This window comes from Ochotona curzoniae, unplaced genomic scaffold (genome assembly GCF_017591425.1).
Source record: "Ochotona curzoniae isolate NIBS_2020 unplaced genomic scaffold, NIBS_Ocur_1.0 contig_3819, whole genome shotgun sequence".
Lineage (NCBI taxonomy): Eukaryota > Metazoa > Chordata > Mammalia > Lagomorpha > Ochotonidae > Ochotona > Ochotona curzoniae.
This window is the reverse complement of record NW_024466004.1, coordinates 40,801,102-40,822,698: the sequence shown is the minus strand read 5'-3', so window position 1 is coordinate 40,822,698 and position 21,597 is coordinate 40,801,102. Positions and strand designations below refer to the sequence as shown.

At 44.5% G+C, this 21,597-nt stretch overlaps 1 protein-coding gene across 2 annotated transcripts in view; it reads right to left on the bottom strand.

Moving 5' to 3' along the window:
- Nucleotides 1-11,490, bottom strand: part of ANKRD6 (ankyrin repeat domain 6) — a 64,499-nt gene extending 53,009 nt beyond the window's left edge. The window contains exons 1-2 of one of the 2 annotated variants that reach the window (XM_040983767.1): nucleotides 10,848-11,490; nucleotides 7,480-7,745 (exon numbers count right to left, since the gene is read on the bottom strand). In XM_040983767.1, coding sequence (XP_040839701.1) covers nucleotides 7,480-7,599 — 120 coding nt within the window. In that variant the 5' untranslated portion in view covers nucleotides 7,600-7,745; nucleotides 10,848-11,490. Of the gene's footprint in view, nucleotides 1-7,479; nucleotides 7,757-10,847 lie in introns of those variants that run through there. The other variant, XM_040983769.1, reaches the window with a different exon arrangement.
- Nucleotides 11,491-21,597: the final 10,107 nt, after the last annotated feature.

Sequence of the window (21,597 nt, the reverse complement as noted above, 5' to 3'; positions counted from 1 at the left end):
GAGTGCATCAGACTTTACAGGACTAAACTCCAGTACCACTCAGCAGGAATCATTACAATTTTTAAAGTACAGGGACCAGAATTGAGGCATAACAGGTTAAGCTGCCACATGCAACACCAACACCCCAAATGGGCACTGGTTAAGAGTCCCAGCCAGTCCCTGTAGAAGGTGACCTAAGTGGTGGGGCCCATGTACCCACATGGGAGACACAGAAGCAGCACCTGACTCCTGCTTTCAGACTGGCCCAGTCCTGGGCTGCTGCTTCTATATGGGGAGTGAACCAGTGGATGAAAGACCTCTCTGTAACTCTGCCTTTTGAATAAATTTACATTTTTAAAATATTTATTTTTATTGGAAAGGCATATTTACAGAGAAATATCTTCCATCTCCTGGTTCACTTCTCAAGTGTCCACAACAGATGGAGCTGAGCTGATGTGAAGCTAAGAGCCAGAACCTTTTGGGTTTCACAGAGGTTCAAGGTTCCAAGGCTTTGGGCAGTCCTTGACAGCTTTCTCAGGCCCAAACAGGGAGCTGGAAGGGAAGTGAAGCAGCTGGGACACAAACCGGAGTTCATATGGGAACCTGGCACATGCAAGGTGAGGACTTTAGACACTAGGTTACTGCCCTAGGCTCTAAATACACATTTTAAAAAAATGAAAGAAAAGTTCAAAATGGACATGTCTTTTACCCAAAAATATTCCTTCCAAGAATTTCCCCAGTACAGAATCCCCTAAATCTGAAAGAGACATATCCAGATCAAATCCAGTAACACTCACAATAAACACAATCCTGGTAGTTTTAGCCAAAGCCATTAGACACAGCAAAGAGATGAAAGGCCTACAAATAGGGAAGGAGGTACCAACTCACAGATGACATAATTCTTTAAACATTTTTTTTAAAAAGAATAATTTATTTATTGGAAAGTCAGATATACAGAGAGGAGGAGAGACAGAGAGGAAGATCCTCCATCTGATGATTCACTCCCCAAGTGAGCGCAACGGCCGATGCCATGCTGATTTGAAGCCAGGAGCCAGGAACTTTCCCCGGGTCTCCCACAGGGGTGCAGGGTCCCAAGGCTTGGGCTGTCCTCGACTGCTTTCCCAGGCCACAAGTAGGGAGCTGGATGGGAAGTGGTCCTGCCGGGACCAGAACCAGCGCCTATATGGGATCCTGGTACGTTCAAGGTGAGGACTCCAGCTGCTAGGCCACACTGCCGGGCCCTTCTTTAAACATTTTAAAAAATTTTATTTGAAAGAGTTATAAAGAGGGAGGGAGGGAGAAAAGAGAGAATGTAGAAAGAGACAAATGTTTTTCTTCTGCTGTTTCACTCCCTAGCTGACTGCAAAGGCCAACCCTATGCTAGGCCAGGAGCTTCCTCTAGGTCTCCCATATGGGTAAGTAGAGGCCTAAACACTTGAGCCATCTTCAGCTTCCATTCCCAGGCCGGTAGCAGGGAGCTGGATTGGAAGTGAAGCAGCTGGAGCCTGAATGGCACCCATATAGAGATGCCAGCATTGCAGGTGACAACTTTGCTTGGTATGCCACGCCAGCTCCAACAGGATCCTAAATATACATAAAAAGCCAAAATATTTCACCAACAGGTTGATAAATGAATTCCATAAAACTATAGAATTCAGAATCAGCAGTTTTTTTCATTTTTAAAAACATTTATTTGAAAGGCAGAGTTACAAAGAGGTCTTCCAATTGCTGGTTCAATGATAAATCATCTCAACAGCCAGGGCTGGGCCAGACGGAAGCCAAAAGCTTCTTCTGGCTCTCCCCTGTGGGTGCAGGGGCCTGAACACTTAAGCTATCTTCTGCTGTTTTCCAAACACTAGCAGGCAGCTGGATTATAAGTGGAACAGCCAGGACTCTAAGCAGTGCCCATATAAGATGGTAGTGTTGCAGATGGTGACTTTACTCACTATGCCAAATGCTAGACCCAAACAGCAGCATCATTTATGCCAATAACAAACTCCCTGAGAACAAAGTTATAAGGGTAATCCCATTTACCAGTTACCAACAAAACAGTACCTCAGAATAAATGTAATCAAAGTTGTGAAAGCTCTACAAAGAAAAATTACAAAGCAATAATGAAATAAACTGAACAAAACACATACAGGCATATAAAATGGAAAGACCTCTCATGTTCATGTGTTGGAAGGATATTTATAAAATATCTGTATTGTTAAAATGATATCAAAACATACATATTAAAATATCTGTAATACCCAAAGCAATTTGTAAGTGTAGTGACTCCTATCAAAATACCAGTAGTATTTTTCACAGAAATAAAAAAAAATTTCCTAAATTTCACATGGAAGCACAAACACACTATATAGACAAAGCAATCTTGAAGAAAAGAACATAGTTGGAGTCACCAAAACAATTGATTTCAAAACATACTATAGAGTTATTACGACTCAAACTGCATGGTTCTGGTATAAGGAGACACAACACAAATGCAAGAGAATAGAGATCCCCCAAATGAATCCACGTTTGCAGCCAATTAATTTTTCACAAAGACATCAAAAACAGGGAAAGGACAGACTCTTCAGTAACTGATTCTCAAAAACGGAATGTTCATATACAGAAGACTCTCTCTCCAACCTACCACATTGCACAAAAATCAACATAAATGGACCAAAGCCCTAAACGTAGAGCATGAGAATTGCTAGAAAAAAAATGTGGGAAATATTTTCTGTCATCAGTATAAGTTACAATTTCTTGAATAAGACTTTAAAAGCACAGGCTATCAAAGCAAAACTAGGGCCTGGCGTTGTGGCCTCGCAGCTAAAATCCTCCCCTTGAAAGTGCCAGGATCCCATATGGGCGCTGGTTCTAATCCCGGTGGACCCACTTCCCATCCAGCTCCCTGCTTGTGGCCTGGGAAAGCAGTTAAGCCTTGGGACCCTGCGTCCGTGTGGGAGAGTTCCTGACTTCAGATCAGCACAGTACCGGCCATTGTGGTCACTTGGGGAGTGAAACATCAGAAGGTAGATCTTCCTCTCTCCTCTCTGTATATCCCCCTTTTCAATAAAAATAATTTTTTAAAAAAAGTAAAACTAAACAAGTAGGATTGCATCAAACCAGGAAGCTGTTGCACAGCCACAATTGACAGAATCTCAGAAATATTTACGTATTATCCATGTGGCAAAAGATTTTTCCCAGAATATAAAACAAACTCCCTAAACTCAGATAAAACCCCAAACAATTCATTTTAAAATGGGCAAATAATTTCCAAATAATTTTTCTAAAATAGTAATAAAAAGGACAAAAAATGTTTAATATCACTAGTCAGAGAGATGCAAATCAAAGGTACAATGAGATATCATTTCACTCCAATTAGAATGATTACCATCAAAAAGGAAAAAAATGCTGATGGAAGAAAAAGAACCCCAACAAGCGATGGAGGCAATGCATGTTAGTACAGCTAGCATGCAAGTTCCTCAAAAGACTACAGCTAGATTGGCCACACAACTTGGAATTCCCACTTCTGGGAATATATGCAAAGAAAATGAGATCAGCATTATGAAAGATGGCTGTATTCCTTTCATTGCAGTGCTACTCAAAATAGCTAAGACAAGAAATCAACCTGGGAATCAGCGAATATGAATGGATAAACAAAATGTACTCTGTACACCCACCAGATTTTTACCCATAAAAAATGGAATCCCGTCCCTTGCAGCAAAATGGATGGAACCAAAGGTTTCATATGCCAAATGAAATGTCATACAGATATACTGCATATTGCCTCTCATATGAGGATGCTTAAAAGAATCTAACTCAGAATGGTGATTACAAGAGGCTGGGAAGGTGGAGGAAGGGAGCAGAGCAGCTGGACAATAGACATCAGAGGACAGAGAGCAGCAATTGATTCTAGGACGTCCCAGCACAGTGGGTGACTGTAGTTCACAATGATGTGTTGTACTCTGTATGAAGAACTGGAGAAGATTGCAAACATGAAGGAAATGGAAATATCAACTGCCAGAAATTTTCAGTTTACACTGTATACATCTGTTGAAATACTGCACTGTGCTCCATAAAAATGTATAACTATTATAAGGTTGTCAGAAATTGTTAAATAGCACAATTGAAACATTTTTTAAAATTACAGAGTTACAGTAACCAAAACCACATGGAACTGGCATATAGATACATAGACCAAAGAAATAGCCCAGAAAGTCTACAAATAAACTCCTGTGTGTGAATGTGTGTGTGTGTGTGTGTGTGTACAAACATGCCAAGCTCTCTTAGAAGTCAGCTTTCTCAACAAGCAGGGTTAAAGAAATTGACTACTCATTTGCAAAAGAATGAAGACAGACTCTTGCCTTATCTCATCCACAAAAATTAACTTGAAAGACAATGGAGACCTAAATCAAGATCAGAAGCTATGAAATTTCTAAAAGAGAAGAAAAGTTTCATGAAATGGGATTTGGCAAAGATCCTATAGATCTAGCACAGCAAAGCAACACAGATAAACGAGCCTTCATCATGCCTAAGCACTTTTATTCAGAGGACAGCATCAGCAGAGGTAAAAGGCAGCATATGACCAACAAGGAGATACAATCCCACGCCAATTAGAATTCAGAACACCCCCTAATGACAAACAAGAGCAAAGATGCAGAGAAATGGGAAATATTACCATTGGTAAAAATGGAAGAATGGTATAGCCCCTTTGGAAGACAATCTAGAAGGTTCTTGTACAGAAAACAGTTGTCATAATGTACACAACAACTGCACCCTGTGGTATCTGCCACAGGTGAAATGCTTCCACAAAAAAGCCATATTAAAAAGTTTATAGTTTTATTCGTCATTACCAAAATTCAGAAGCAGTTAAGTTGCCCTTTAGTGAGAATACAGAAAAGCAAAGAATATTGGATCCATATGATGGACTATTACTGAGCACTAAAAAGAAATGAACTATTAAGCCATGGAAAGACAGGAATAAAACTGTTGCATCAACTAGTCATATGTATTCACTAGAAATACAGAGGTAAGCACTAGAAAATTGTAAAGTTGTTTCTTCAGAGGAACAAAGCTTGTTAAAAGCCTTCCAGCCATACCTGAACACTAAGATGCACATATTTTTTATTTGTTTGAAGGCAGCTACACACAAGAAGAGGCAGAGATATCTTCTATTCATTGATTCACTCTCAAAGTGGCCACAAAACCCAGGGTGGGCCAGGCCAAAGCTAGGAGCCTGGAACTCCACATGGGCACTTCATTTAGATTGCAACATCCCGTGCCTGTGGAGCTGTCTGCTGCTGCTTTTCCAGGTGGATTGGCATGAAGCTGGGTTGGAAGCAGAGTAGCAGGGACTGGGAGCTAATATAGGATGCTAGTGTGAAAGGTGGTAACTTACACCACTGTATCACAGTGCCAGCCCCTGAACTAATGCTCAAATTTCCCATATATATGCATTATTTTAACAAAAGATAACTAGCCTTTAAAAAGAAAAGGATATATTAGTGGAGATACAGAAAAACGAATGTTGGTGCTAATGTAAGATGGCATACCTACTATAGAAAACAGCTCAGTATACACAGATTTAATCTACCTTGAGGCAGTACAGTGGATTAAGCCGTCACTTAATGATGCTGGCATTCACATCAAAGTGTCAAGTCCAGCCTCCTGCTAATACACCGTGGAAAGTGGAAGACGCCCAATTATTTGGGCTCCTACTACCCATGCAAAGACCAGAACAGAGTTCCTGGCTCTGGGTTCTGGGCCTGACCTGGCTGCTGTGGCCTTTGGAGAGCGGACTAGCGGATGGAAATAAAGCTATCGCTGCCAATCCACCACCCTTCTCTCTGTCACTCTTTCAAATAAACACATCGATCTTTTAAAAAAATAAACATACAGATTCAACATGTGAAACAGTGTTCCCATTCCTAGGTAGAGAGAAATGAAAATGTACATACATTCATAAGTGAGTGTTCATATTAGCACTGTTCATGAGAAAACAAACCAAGATATCCACACACTGCCAGAGGGATAGTACTTGGAATAATAGCTCCCCCTCCTCAGCAGTTCTTTCCATAGCTTTTATAGTCAACCATGGTCTAAAACTATTAAGCAAAAAAGTTCTATACACGAACAATTTATGGGTTTAAAACTGTGTGCCCATACCATGCTGTCACACTGTGTCCTTTCCAGGATGTGAATGATCCCTGGCTCCAGCAGATTCATGCAGCTTATAGAACTTGCCTGTTTCTCATTCAGCAGCCATTTCAATGACCAGATCAACTGTCATGGTTCAATTCCTATTCACTTAACATGGGGGCCAAACTATAAAAATTGCGAGGCTGAGGACATTGTTATAGTAAACTTGTTATAACTGTTCTATCAGTTATTTTAAATCTGTTACTGGGTCTAACTAATAAATTTTACCATGGCTATACATATACATAGGAAAAAAAAAAAGATACAAAGGGTTTAGTACTATCTATGGTTTGGGGCACTCACCAGGAGGAGTTCAGACCATAAAAGGGACTCCCATATACGCTTACAATGAAGCATTGAGTCATAGCAAGAAATGGAGGTGGGCTTTTGGCCCAGCAGCTGAAACAGCTATGCTGCCTGTGGCCTGCACTGCCGTACTTCTGACTCCAGCTTTCTGCAGATGCACTGAGGGAGGTGAGATCTCAGGCACTTGTGTGGGAGACCTGGCTCGGCTGGTCTGAAGGTGGGCTTACCACACTGATGCCTCAGGCACAAGTTGCATTTCTACCACTTGGGGGCTGAGGGACCCTGGCAAGTTACTCAGATCACTTTGGTCCTCAGTTTCCCCATGTGTGTCCTCCTCTGGAAGATTGTGAAGTGCTTAGAGCAATGCTAAGAGCTGACTGTCACCCGTGTCGCTGATCCATGCACTTAAACTGTCATCTAACTATGCAGGGCCTACCATTTCCTGACTAGGCTAACATGACTGCCTTTGGCCAGTTTGGCCTCTTGTCTACCATGGTGTCAGTGAGGCAAACAAGGGATGCCACAGCTTGCCACACATCTCCACTGATCCCTGCATGAGACCAATGCCCATACAGGTCTCAGTGGTCACTGCACTGACTGCCAAAGCACTTGTACAGCCAGGGAAACTGAGGGCTCCCCTGGACGCAATGGCCCCACTTCCTTAAGAGGCTGTCCAACATGATGAGTGCACCAACACCTTGCCCAGTGAGCTTCTGTGCCCCAACTTTTTGACTATTTGAGTAGAGAAGAAGGTGAGAAAGGGCCACGGGGCCATCTTAAAGAGTGCCGAATTCTAACTGCAAGTTATTGCATGTGAAAGACAGCAATGAACACATTCTTAATCCTCCTCCCTTTTCTGTAAACCCACATCATTGGGGGACCAACAAACAAACCAAGAAATAAACAGCCAGTTCTTTGGAAGTTGTGAACTGAATGCTGTAGTTTCACAGACAATGGTTAAGAGGTGGGCTGTTTCCCAGGGAAGGGCTGGAGGGGTTTCTGTGTTACCTTGGTAACCGCTACCTTGGCCCCCTTGTTGATGAGCTGAACCACATTCTCTGCTTGGCCCTTGTACGCAGCTATGAGAAGGCGTTCTGACAGTGCAGCGACCGCATCCTGCTGGCTCATGAATTAGCAGCGGAAGAGGGTGTTCGGAAAGGCTGCAGACACTTTCCTCCAGCTCAACAGGAAGCCACTGAGTTGGGCTCGCACCCACCGGTCAGGGTGTTCACAGTCATTGGAAGGTGCCTTTATTGCTATGCCATCTTTGGAACCTAGGAGTTGCAAAACAAAGCTATCAGTGCCGTTTGAAATCCAAGGACAGGTATCCTCCTCCCTCCATGACTTTAGGGCATCCTGCTGGCACGCACTGCAGGGCTAGGGCACTGGTGGGGAGGAATGGGGTGGGTGGAAAGCACAGTCTCCCCAGCAAAGCCTGGCATAGCATTGACTCAGGAGGAAGGTCTCAGCTGCCTTGTCCCTCCCTCCCTCTCTCTGCATTCCTGGCGCATATAGCAACAGCCCCACATTGTCTCCCAAACACAGCCTAAAGCACGGAACAGTTTTAAGGATTGGGGTCTCCCAGTGGCCTTGAGTCACCCTTAGACCAAACCACAGTTGCCAGTAATTATTTCCAAGGTGAAGGGTTCTCCAGGTAGGAGGACTGCTTATGTGGCTAATCCACTCCTAGGAAGGCAAGCAGGGGCTTCTTTGCATTTAAAAAGCACACATGTTAAACACAGCAATGTAAATCAATGGAGAGAAAATGCTGTGTTGAAGAACTCTCCTTCATGTCCAGAGCCTTCCACATGTAATTGTTGCGATCTGGAGGATACGGACACTCTCACCAGCAGCTTCCAGTCAAGCTCAGTGATACTTCTAACCACTAAAGACTGAGCTGGTCATGAAACGGCTGGGAAGGACCTGGACTCCATCCCACTCACTCCTAATCACAGTGGCACGCAGGCAGGTCATCTGGCTGGCCAAATGTGATTAGATGCTCATATACAGAACAGACATGAGAATGCAGGCCTGAGATGTGGATTAAAAGTCGTATTTCAGGATGTGAAAGTGCTGGCCAAACATACATGTTGTAACTTCAGAAACAAAAGTCTCACTCGCACCCCTAGCTTCTGAAAGATCACATTTTCTCATTGTTCTCCATCTGTTGTTCAAAATACAGGCAGAGAATAGCAAAGAGACAGAGGCAAAGAACCTTGCAAACTCACTGTCCCTGCTCACAAGGCTCATTGGAAACAACAGATTTGGATGCACCAATGGGGAGGGAAAGCACTTTGGTAGTTACAGGCAAATGTCCCCAGGGTGGACCAGAAATAATTTCTTGAGTGAATAAACTGATGAAAGAACTAAGTTGAGACACAAAACACTAAAAGACATAGAGCTAGAAATGCTTTTGGAAAGATTGTAGTTGGCCAGAGTGACTGTTTGGTGCTTTGTTCTTATAAACATGGGCTATCTCACACCTCTCTTTACTCAGGCAATTAGGTGCATTCAACTCAATTATACTGCACTTCTGCTCCGTTTTCCCAAATCCTCAAGCCACTCCAGGCCCCAGTGGTAGTAAAACGCTGAGCATTAACGTTGACTTCCTGAGCGATCTCCTTCATTTACCCACCTGTCATCTTGGTACCCTTGGCCTACTCCATTCAATTCCAGAACTTTCCTTGCAATGGGCCGTTCGAATGTCAAGTGCAATGTACAAGTTCACATAAATACTATTATCATGGCTCATTTTAAACCACAGCAGCAGGGATCCACTGCTGCCATCAGCTGAGGTCACACGCTCCAGGTCAGCCTCCTCACAACAGATGCCAGCATCCAAGCAGCCGATGGTAAATGAATGGCCACGCCCCTCCCACCCTCTGGTTCCAAGCAACAAATGCAGCCTCATTTACCAAGATTGAAACCCAAAGGACTGAAGGCTACCGAGATATCTTTGCCAAGATGATTACCATTGGCAAATGACCTTTAAAGTCCATTCTATGCTCTTTCTTCTTTTTCTAGTAACAGGAAAGCACTATAGCAGTAAAAATATATTGGTCAAATAGAAATGTCATTGTGTGTGTGTGCTTTTCAGTTACAGCTTCTTTAGAAAGCTCTGCCTCCCACCTCACCATCACCAATACACCCACAGAATATGCTCCAAGATTCTGGATATCTGCTCCCACCCTCCCTCCCAGCCTTACTGGAGTGCTCGATACTGTCTGCAAGCTTCGGATCAGAATCCCACAGATCTTTAGTTTCTCTCCTGCTCCTAACACCACCCCTATGTGCTTGCATGTATCAAGCTCATTTCAAGTGAAGCCCAGCATTGGCCTCATTTGCTCGGACCTTCAGGCATTCACCTTCAGCTGCAGGGGAAGCGTTCGGGGTAGCTGAGTCTTTCCTGTTTCCCTTCTGCACCCTCACTGAGGTGCAAAGGGGGTCTCTCTCCTGCCCTCATCACAGCTCTAATTCCCTGTCACCTGTAACAATTTCCATCTGTTCGGGGGGAGAAGATGCTGTGCTGCTCAGTTGACACCTGGGGACTGACACCTGGGCCAGGTGGAGGCTGGTGAGGAATAGGAATGGATAGAGAACCCATCCCTGGTTAGGGCATGGAGAAAAGAGGGGACTGAAGGAGTCGTGACCAGTGTGCAGAGTTGAACTTCATTGCCAACCTGTTGGGTGTGCCAGCTGCAGCTGCCCTACAGCTCACTAATCCTGAGCCTCCTCTGGCCAAATCAGTTATCCTTGAAGGCACTTCCCATGGCTAGTGGTGAGGAATTCCTCCAGCTCTGAGGTGATCAATGACATCCCTCTTTGATACAATGCTCCCTTTTCACGGGATTCTGGAATAACAACCTCAAATGCAGACATGCTGCCCATTCTTTAACCAGAAAGCAAACAATCATGCGCACAAGTACACAATGAGCATCCTCAATCCAGACGGATTTGCTCCCTGAGAAAGATTTCTCCTTCCTCCTCCCAGCTCACTGTTCCACTTTCATTTTCTTTGCTCCCATTTGACCCATTCTTTTGTCTCTCATCACATGGGGCGGGGGGATCACACAGCTGCTTGGTCTGTGATGCAATCTGTTTTCTTTCATAGCAAAAGGTTTCTGAGATTTGTTTATGCTGCTTTCTAGGGGCTTTGCAATAAAGTCTCCTCATGCCAATACCCCCAAAGACACTATAACCGCTTTCCTATGAGATGAAATATTCTAGGAGAAATCAAAGTCCCAAGCCAGGCATTGCACTCGACCCACTCTGAGACGGCCCCATGCACTCAGAAGCTGGTGGCTGGGGAGTGTCAGTTACAACAACTAGCTTTGTGCCCAATGCTCCACACCCTTCCTTGAAGGGGCCATACTCACATTCCGGCAATCTCCTCCCTCTTCTGTTTCTGGGTAACTGAGATCAATCACCTGCTGGTGAGGTTGTCAGCTTCCCAGGGTGTCACTCCCAGCGGGTCCGCAGTGATTCACGAACAACGAAACAACACTCGCCTCCTTCCCTTCAGCGTCCGTCCTTCTGCTGAAGCCCCAGCCAAGCTGGCTGAACCGCACCTCTTAAATGCTTATTAAGCCATCCATTCAGCTGGCCCGTGCTGTGCAGCTGGTGAGCAGGCTCAGACGGTGCTTCTGATTCTATTGGCCTGTTCTCTCCCAGCAGCAGAAGACCTGTAACACTGCCCTGATAGAACAGCCACAGACCCGCAGGATGGTTTCAGATGATGCTCGGATGACTGAGACGCGAAGTTGGCAGGAACGCGAGGAGAGACTAGGCAGGTTGTCAGGGAGAGAAGCTGCGAGAAGGGTCCAGACCCAAAGGGCTTGCCTTTCCAGTGGCAGTTAGTGCAGCGCTGGCTGTGTCGGAGCTGCACAGCCAGACACTCCACCCTCCTCAGCAGAGCCCAGCACAGAGACTGTGACAGCATGGGAAGATTGGCCCCAGCTTTTGTAACGCACAGTTTGTCTCACAAACCCTCCCCTGAGCTGTCTCTGCAGGAGAGGAGGAAGGGAGAAAAACAGCCAGAGCCCCTCCAGAGGCTGCGACAGGTGTAGCTGAGAGCCTTGAACATTGCACGTGCATCTGGTAGCCCACTTGTTGAAGCAACACTAACCCAACTTCCCACATAAAAGAGCAAGGCTTTCATTCTGCCTGAAACCAACAGCCCTGAATTTCCTTTTGTTTCTAAAGGAAGAAATGTCAGTCCCAGAGATGGGAAAGTTTCTGATAATTCAAACCCTCTGTGCATCTTCCTGGCCCTAAAGCCTTGCCTGCTTTGGGTAAGAGGCTGGGGTCTGCAATGGCCATGTTTACATCAATAGCAGGAGAGCATGCTGGAGCTCTAGCTGGTGCATGGCTGAGCAGGTGGATTTCATAGAAGAAACAAATTGCCAGCAAAACGAGAAACACATGCCATTAAAATACACAACAGTCATACTAGTGTATCTACAAGCTGCTATCCCAGGACATTGACATCACCACTGGAGGAGCAAGCTTAAAGCACAGAGTCTGAGCCCTACTTGGAGGGAATGTATCCCCTGACCACTGATCAGCCACAGCCAGAGTCCCAGAGACCATGTGCCAGGATAGAGGTGGAAATCAAGGGCAAGGAGCACTTCATTTTCTCCAGGCTTCCAGAGAACTGCCTTCTCAGAACCTCTACTCCCCTTTACTTAGCACGTGAGGATGTCCAGCACTGACCACTTGAGGTACCTGCTGATCTCGAAGAGTGTTGACCAAAGAACATGATGAGGTATGGTTCTCCTATTGGCAAGCCCCAGCTCAGTCAATTCAGCCCACCATGGCGAAGGAACAGGCAGAGTGACATTTCTGAACCTGTCACTGAATCTTTAAAGCAATCACCTTCACAGGAGGCACAGACTGTTGCGATGGAAGCTGAGTGACCTCTGGAAGCTATTCGGGAAATCTGTGACACACCCTCCCATCAAGAACAGCTGCTTGTGGAAATTAACGTATGGGAGGAGCAAGGACAAAGCGCTGACTAGAGATGTGCTTGGTAGGCATATGACGTGGAAGCCTCTTCTCTTCCTGGAGGACCGTTACTTACAGACTATGGTCTCTGTGCAGGGGCTGGGCTCTCCCTCCACTTAGCAAAAGACAATATATGCACTCAAATCTGGAGCCAGGGTCATCTGCTCAGGACCTGCTGTCCCCACTGTTCCCCAGACAAGGTGATCATTGCCATATCTGTACCTGTGGTGTTCCATGAGTGCCTTCCATGCACTGACTGCCACCCCTCACCCCATCTACGTTGAAACCCCAACCCCCAGGAAGATATGTGAAAACAGACAATAATTAGCAGAAAATGAGGTCACAAGGGCAAGTCTCTTATGTGGTAGAATTAGTGTTTTTAGTAATGGACGTCAATGTGCCAGTTCTCTTCCCCTCTCTATGTCATGCTCAAGATAAAGGCCATGTGAGGACAAAATGATCCAGCCCAACAGGGGAGCCTCATCCAAAACCGAGCCCTGCTGAACTTTGATCTGGGACTTCTAGCTTCTAGAACTTTAAGAAAATAGATGTTGTTGTTTAAGCCACTCAGTTTGTGGCATTTTTAAAATGATAATCTGAACAAACTAGGACAATTCCCTCTTGATACAACTGCCATGGCTGGATCAAGGTTGACTTCCATAGGAGATGAGAACTCTAAGTCATTGTCATAGTGCCTGAAACATTGTCATGTATTTAGTAGACATTAAATCAACTAACATCAGTAGCTCACTGCTGTACATAGTCACTAGTCTTTAGGAGCTGAGGATCTCAAGACAAAGATAAGAGGTGCTCACTTTGTCAGCTAACATTTTTCTTCTTTTCCAAATAGCAAAGGCAGAATACAACTCCACAACCTCTGAGAAATGAAAGGTACATATGTGGTCATTCTCCTCTTCCCTCCTCAAAAGGATTACAAATTTTGGGACCAAATAGAGGACTTGCCGATGCCTAAGCTGCCCAACTCGGTGACACAGGTGGTCAGCATCAAAGCACTGGACAGCACCATTATCAGGCTGGAATTAATCCCTCTCAGCCCCTGTTGGTTAGAGCTACAGATGCTAGAGACAGGCACAAATAAATGTTGATTCCCAGTAATAATGAAGCCAACTCTGATAGAACAGTCTACTTCATATGGAGCTATATCTAAACTCCCACCCATTCCCTAGAACTGCTTTGACATGGCTTCGTTCTGCCCCTAATTTTCTCAAACCAGTTTTCGGTTATGTTGTAGCATCCTAAGCTCAGATTGAGGAAGAGGAGGACATTAGAAACATGGAGACTGAGAGAATCAAGATGGCAGAATAGGATAAGGATGTTTAAATAGAGAAACATTAGCCAGTATGAAGAAGAGAGGATAGTGTCCAGGAAATAGAACAACAGCAGAGGGACACCTGGAGACAGACACAAGAAAGCAACGGACACAACGGTATGGAATTGCAGTGACGGAAACCTTAGCGCCATTCTGGGAGCAGCGATCTGAATTGCACACAGCAGCTGGAACTCCACCAACAAGGTAGTAAGGGATGTTCACCGGGAGTTCAGGAGGTGAATCGAGACAATTGCCCGTCCTGCTGGTCTGTTTGATTCGACCAGGGGCAGAGACAGAGCAGCAGGTCCCAGATATGCGGTGCAGGAACAAGTGGATTTCACAGCCCACTTTGCACCCCTAGAGCTGAATGGGGTGCCATTTTGTTTAGGGAGGTAAAGGGTATGGATCAGGACTGTGCCTGAACTGAGCTGGGAGAGAACTCGTTTCTGGCTCAGCAAACTGCAACAATGTGGCATCCTACAGGTTCCACACTAGATAGGTCTTGGTAGCCCTCAGACCCGAGGGCCAGCAGATCAAGAACTTTAGCAGTGACAGATCTAGTGTCATTTTGTAAGGTGTGGCAAAGGCTTTAAGACTACAGGGACACATATATCTAACTAAATAGGACACAAAAGATTAGTTACTCCTCACTAAGGTATTGAAGATTTCTCTGCACACCCTTCCTAAAACTGTTCTGTTCCTCAATTGTTAACATTTGTCTTGTTTCAGGTATAAGCCTGTTTGGACTATCCTAAATTTTGTGTAGTTCAGTAGAAATCACACTTGAATACTTTAAGCTGCTAAATATATAAATGAAGACAGACACGAGACAGCTGAATAGTACCCTATAACTATTTAAAGGTGTATAACAGCCAGTTGTGTATAAACTATAATTGAGATGTCAGTGAAGTAGTTACAGAATGTGGTTAAGAACTTGCATTTTCTAACATACTGGTCACTCAATACCATGTCAATTAACTTCATGATGTTGTAAATTGTTGTTGAAATTGTGTAGGGGCTTTTCATTGGAGGGGATAATATTCTGCCAGCCCTACTTTTAGACCAGGGATGGCTTCCCAATGACACTGTTGAATTTATCTGGACAATAAGATGCTGGACTCTGCATAGTCCATGCCCGCAATGAAGGAATCATGACTATTTATGATCTGTACTACTGTAAAAACATGGATCAATGTGGGGGGAGGGTTTGGGGGAATCCCAGAGCTATGAAACTGTGTCATAAAATGAAATAAATGAAATAAATGTAGTTTTCAAAAAAAGACTGCAGAGACAACAGTGAACTGCACATGTGCTGAGCTGGGAGCGAGCAAACTCACTGAGCTCAGTGCATTGATCTAGTCCCACCGGGAAAATAATGCTGACTTCCAAACCAAAGATGGACTCCCAATGAAACTGTTTACTGTATCTTGACAATAGGATGCTGGACTCTGTCATTGTCCATGCCCATAATGATGGACATGTGACTGTTTATGAAGAACTATACCATAGTAATAATTCAGGGGAAGTCAGTGAGCGGGAAGTCAGGGAGGAGATATGGAAAATCCCAGAACCTGTGGAACTTTATCATAAAATGATAACAGTAATAGAAAAAAGTAAAATTAAGACAAATAAACAAACATGGAGACCTAGAGCCAGGGGTCATTCTTGCTTGATATACTGGGGTAAAGGAGACCACAAAGAAGCCAGCATTTCAAAGCAGATGGTGTTAGAGGACAGATAGGGTTTTGTTGGGGAGAGGACTGGGATAAAGTGTGGCCAGAGTAAACTGCAGGAGCAAAGGCACAGAAACCTGGAAGATCTGTCATGAGCTAGGAAAGGGAACAATGAACCCATTACAGCTGAGGCTTGCCATACAAGGGCAAAGCACAGAGATGCTACTGGAAGATTCAGTGGCAGGCAGGCAGGCAGAAGCATCCTCATCATCATGAAGAAATAGGTGCATATTTTGCACTTGTGAGGAGAAGCTCGGAAGTTGACAGGCAAAGAGTGATTCATCATCCTTTTGCTCTACTTGGGGATGGAATTATTTTAATTATGATTATGGATTTATGTCACAGTGTCAAGAGTGTATGTCCACAGCCTACTCTTACCATCCTCCATCTTTTAGTATTTCTCTACTCTTTTTTAATACTTGTTTTAAAAACACTTAAGTTTCTAGAAAGAGTGAGCAGAAAGTATAGTGTTATTGTGCAGCCTCTTGTCCTTTTCCAACTGTGCTTTTTTTTTTTTAAGGTTTATATTATTTATTTGAAAGACAGTGACAAAGAGGGAGGGACAGAAGGACAAAGCGATCTTCCTCTTACTGTTCACTCCCTAAATGGTCTCAACACCTGGGGCTGGGCATGGCTAAAGCCAAGTGTCCCTCTAGATCTCCCATTTGGGTAGTAGGACCCAAGTATTTGGCCAGCCTCTGTGCTTCCCCAGGCCATCAGCAGGGAGCTGGATCAGAAGTAAAACCTCAAACCTTCCCTCTGATAGGGAACATGGGTGATGCAGATGATGCCAACATAACCCACTGACCACAATGCCAGCCCTGCTTTCTCAGTAACTTCTTCCATGAATGTAGTGCGTTTGTCACAGCTGATGAGTCATTATTGACACATTATTAACTAAAGTCTACTCATCTTCTGTGTGGTACAGCCCACAGGTTTTGACAAATGTGTAATGCTAGGCATCTGCCTTTAGCGCATCAGACAGAATGGTTTCAGGACCCTAAAATTCCACTGGGATCCACCTGTTCATTTCACCCCTTGCTCCCAAATCTTAAGAACCACTGATGTTCTAACAGTCTTGCAAGAACCCACAGAAACGGTTTGGTCTTTTCCATAATGTCATATAGCTGGAATCACAGCATGTAGCCTTTTCAGTTTCTTTCATTTATCAAAACACCTAAAGCTACCTCAACGTCTTCTGATGCTTTAATAGCTAATTCCTTTTTAGCACTCATAATGCAAGGTTACTTCAAAAATCCTGTAGGGAAATGAAGTTAAAAGTAAGTTTACTGGGGCTAGTATTGTGACACAGAGTTGAACTGCTTCCCACAGTGCTGGCATCTCACACTAGTACCAGCCTGAGTCTTGGCTACCCCACTTCTGATGCAGCTCCCTGTTAATACACCTGGGAAAGCAGCACAGAAGGGTCCATGTGGGAGAACAGGATGGAGTTCCAGGTTCCTAGTTTCTGTCTGGCCCATCTCTGGTCACTGAAGCCATATGGGGAGTAAATCAACAGAAGATCTGTCTCTTTGTCTCTCTTCCTCAAAATCATGCTTTTTAAATAAATATTTGTATGTAAAAACTGAAATTCAGGCATAGCTCATTTTCCATGAACTTTGTGAAGACTCAAACACCGCTGAATGGATGAATCACAGTCTGTGTTTATATTCATCTATTGAAGGACATTTCGGTTTTTTCAAGTTTTGACAGCCATGAACATGATTATATATATATATTATATATCATCAGGATGCCAGTGTTTGTGTGGACTTAAGCTTTCCTTTCATATGGGTAAATATCAAAGAGTACACTTGCTAAATCACATGGCCCGGCAGTGTTTATCTTTGTGAAGAACTGCAGTACTGTTTTTCAACGTGGCCGACATTTCTGCATACCCACCAGCTGGTTTTGCATGGGCGTGGTGCAAGGCGACTCTGGCGTTACTCTGCCTGGTTTCTCAGTTGCATTAGACATACTACCATCTCTCTTCTCAGCAGACTCTCTCCTCACTCTCCTTGCACAGTTCTTGTTTTTTTATGAAGGACTCCTCCTTCACTGGTCCGTCCAATGTTGTAGGTTTCAGGGATCCTTGGTTATTTTCTCTGCTCGTTTCCAAAAGCCTGGTCCTCCCCCTCCCTGTGAATGTATCCTCTCTTGCTGCCTAGATACAGATTTCAGCAAGTCTGCTTCTTTTGCCTCAGTCCCTTTTCTCAGCAGCTCTATATTTAAACACCCAGCACACATTTTCCTTGGATACCCCCTGCAACATGCTCACGGTCAAATCACCACCCTTCTTCCTAACACTGCTCCTTTCTTTGGGTCTCCACTTTGGGGAAGAGGCTCCAGCTTTCATTCCACTACCTACTTTCATCCTCTGGAATGTTTCTCTCTCTTCTTAGCCACCCCCATGCCCTACATTCAATAAATCACCAAGTCATCCTCATTTAAGTCAGGGGAGCTTAGGAGACTAACAAAATGGACTTTGAAGTCTGATTGTCTGGGCTCAAATTCCAGCTCTGTCATTTACTTTGGACCACTTTCTTGGTGACTCTTAAAGTCTGTTTTCTCATTTGTAAAACAAAAAGTACAATGGTTCCAATTTCATTCTGTTGTTGCCAAGACTGAACTTGGTAATGCACAGACTATGCGTTGCTTGGCATGCAGCAAACAAATTTGAGCATGGTCATGTGGTCAGCGCTCACATGTTCCTTGACTTGGTCTACTTGAAGCAGAATTCAGCTTGTGTGTGGGAATTTACTTAAAAGCCAAAGCCAGTCAGTGTGAACAATTCAGGCTGTGAGTGTACTTCAGCTCAAAATGTAGCTTCAGTAAAAGTTAACACCATATCAGCAAATACAACCTGGCCAGAGTCCTTGGGATTTATTAAACTGACTGCAGGGAAAGAGAGTCATTGAGCAAACAGTGGTTAAATTCTCTCTGCCCTGTCTGAGTCTTGGGAACTGACAAGCCAGGGCACAGTGGATTAAACTGCTGCTGACAACACCAGCATCCCACATTGGAGCAGCGGCTCAAGTTCTGGCTGTTCTGCTTCTGACCCAGCTCCCTCCTAATGCACCTGGAAAAGGTACAGGATGATGGCTGAAATACTTGGGCCCCTGCCTTCCGCATGAGAGACCTGGATGGAGCTCCTGGCTTCTAGCTTCAGCCTGGCCAGTCCTGGCTACTGAGACAATTTAGGGAGTGAATGTACGGAAGGAAAAGTTCTTGGTCTTTTATGCTGCGACTCTGGCTTTCAAATAAATAAATCTCAAAAAAGGGTTGGTGTAGTAATATAATGGGCTAAGGCATTGCCAGTGATGCTGGCATCTCATATCATAGTCAATTTGAGTACCTGCTGCTCCTTTTTCTGATCAAGCTTCCTTGGTAATGCATCTGGGGGAGAGATGGAAGATGGCCCAATTCCCCGTGCCCCTGCATCCATATGGGAGACCGAGAAGAATCTCCTCGTTTGATTTTTGGCTTAAACCTCTTTGAATTTCTCCATATAAACATTGATCATATGAGACTCAAATTCAAAAGGAGTACTTTACTTGCAAGGCTTTCTCTCTAGACTTTGAGCTTCCACGGCAGAGGCTGTATCTCACTCCTCTCCATAAGCATGAAGCCCGGGACATGGTAATGTGAAACCAGACATGCTCATTGAATAAGTAAATATACCTATGCTTGTCCAAGCTGCTGCACACTGCTAGAGAGCAAGTGCCTTCTCTTATTTCCTCATGAGTTCAGATCAGTGAATGCTGTCATACGCTTAATGGTGGCCCCCAAAAGACACAACCATGTCCAAAGCTCCAGATCTGTACCAACTTGCAATACAGAAGTAGGACCAAATTTAGGATCTTGGGATGAGCAGTTTTTCCTAGATTACCTGGATGGGCCCTAATGCAATCATATAGTCCTTGTACAATAGAGTTCTGAGACAGAACAATGGCAACTTGACCACAGAGGCTGAGCTTGGAGTGATGTCACCACAAGCCAAGGAATACCAGGAGCAACCTGAGAGTGAAAGAGGCAAGGAAAGCCTCCAGAACCTCCAGGCTCTGCTGATGCCTTTAGACTTGAGGTCTTCAAAACTGACATAGTACGTTGTTGTTATTATACATCATGTGGTTTACAGCAATTTGATATACCAACCATGGGAAGAATATAAATGTCACACACACAACAGATGCTCAGTAACTGTCAATGATTTGTCTAAGTCACTAAAGATTGCAGGCTGGGCTTCCTTTAAAATTTTTTTTTTCTTTAAAGATTTATTTGGGCCCGGCGGCGTGGCCTAGAGGCTAAAAGTACTTGCCTTGAACGCACCAGGATCCCATATGCCCGCCGGTTCTAATCCCGGCAGCTCCACTTCCCATCCAGCTCCCTGCTTGTGGCCTGGGAAAGCAGTCGAGGACGGCCCAAAGCTTTGGGACCCTGCACCCATGTGGGATACCTGGAAGAAGTTCCTGGATCCTGGCTTTGGATTGGCATAGCATCTGCCGTTGCGCTCACTTGGTGAGTGACTCATCGGATGGAAGATCTTTCTGTCTCTCCTCCTCTCTGTATATCTGACTTTCCAATAAAATAAATAAATCTTAAAAAAAAAAGATTTTATTTTTATTTGAAAGAGATACAGAGAGGAGAGACAGATCTTCCAACTGCTGGTTCACTTCCCAAATGACCATCCTGGCCAGAACTGAGCCAAAACAAAGCCAGGAGCCAAATATCAGGATCTTTTACTGGGTTTCACATATGGATGTGGGAGCCCAAGGACTTGATCCATTTTTTTGCTGCTTTCGCATTGGGCTTCCTTCCTAAGGTCCCTCAAATACATCTATGCCAGCAAGGCCAAGAACAGAGCCTGCACTTGGTCCCTTCAACACTTGTCAATGTTGTAAACAACGGTCACCTCACAACTCTAGGGGATGCTTGAGCTCCAGGGGATGAATGATTCCACACTTATGTATTTTATACATCTTTCTACATATATAATGCCTTTCATTCATTCCTTTAGGAAGGAGAGTGTGCAGTGAGAAGCACTTGACACTGGCGTGATGCCAACAGCTCATGCCTGTGCAGCTGGAGAGTCATCCACTGCTCAGGAAACCAGCAGGATGTGGAAGGATGGGGCATCAGAGAGTGCCCTTTCATCCACTGGCTCACTTGCCAAATGCCAGCCAGAACTGGGTTTGGCCAAAGCCAGGCCCCCAGAACTTAATCCAAGTCTCCCACATAAGTAGCAGGAACTCCTTGACAGCTGCTGCCTCCCAGGACCACATTAGCAGGTAAGTTGAGTAGCTTGGATGTGGATCTCCCAATCAATGACAAACACACCATGCTGCTCAACCTGCTCTCCATGTCATTTTTACGATTCCACTCAGGAAAAGTCCAGTCTCTCAGTCTTTCTTAGTGCACAGTGTGAAGCAGTGTTAGGCTTCAGCACTGGGCTCTGCTAAGATCAAGCATCCCTGCAGAGGGGCATGAGGGCCACCAGGGAGTCTCGGTAGTGCCCTCCCATTCTTCTATCATCAGCACCCTGTTCCAGCCCTTTCAATAGCAGGTGCACAGAGTCCACACTTGGGAAGATACACTCCGACCCTGAAGATATGTCTCTAAAGAGCTGGCAGGCAGGCTTGGTGAGAATGCTTACCCTCACACAGTGCCATCTGAACTATGGCCACTTCTGGTTCTTTTCTAAGACTTGCTTCCAAACTGGATATTATCCCAGTTTCACATTTCCGTCATAGATTAATCATGGGTAAGTTGGTACACTCATTCTTTGGCCAGTACCACGTGGTACAAACTGCTATCTTCATCAGTTTCGGTGAATTATTCAAAAATGAGATTCTCCCACATACTTATAAGAAAACAATATCCCTACATTGTAGGCAGCAGAAATAAATGACACCAACCTTGACTTGATCATCATTTGTCCAAATTAGCCCAGGGAAGTCACTCCCTAGAGTCTGGAACAGTTTTAAAATAGACATCGCTCTCAGGATATTCTTATTAAGGTAGTCAAATTACTTCGGCAATAAAAATACATTTAATTAGCTG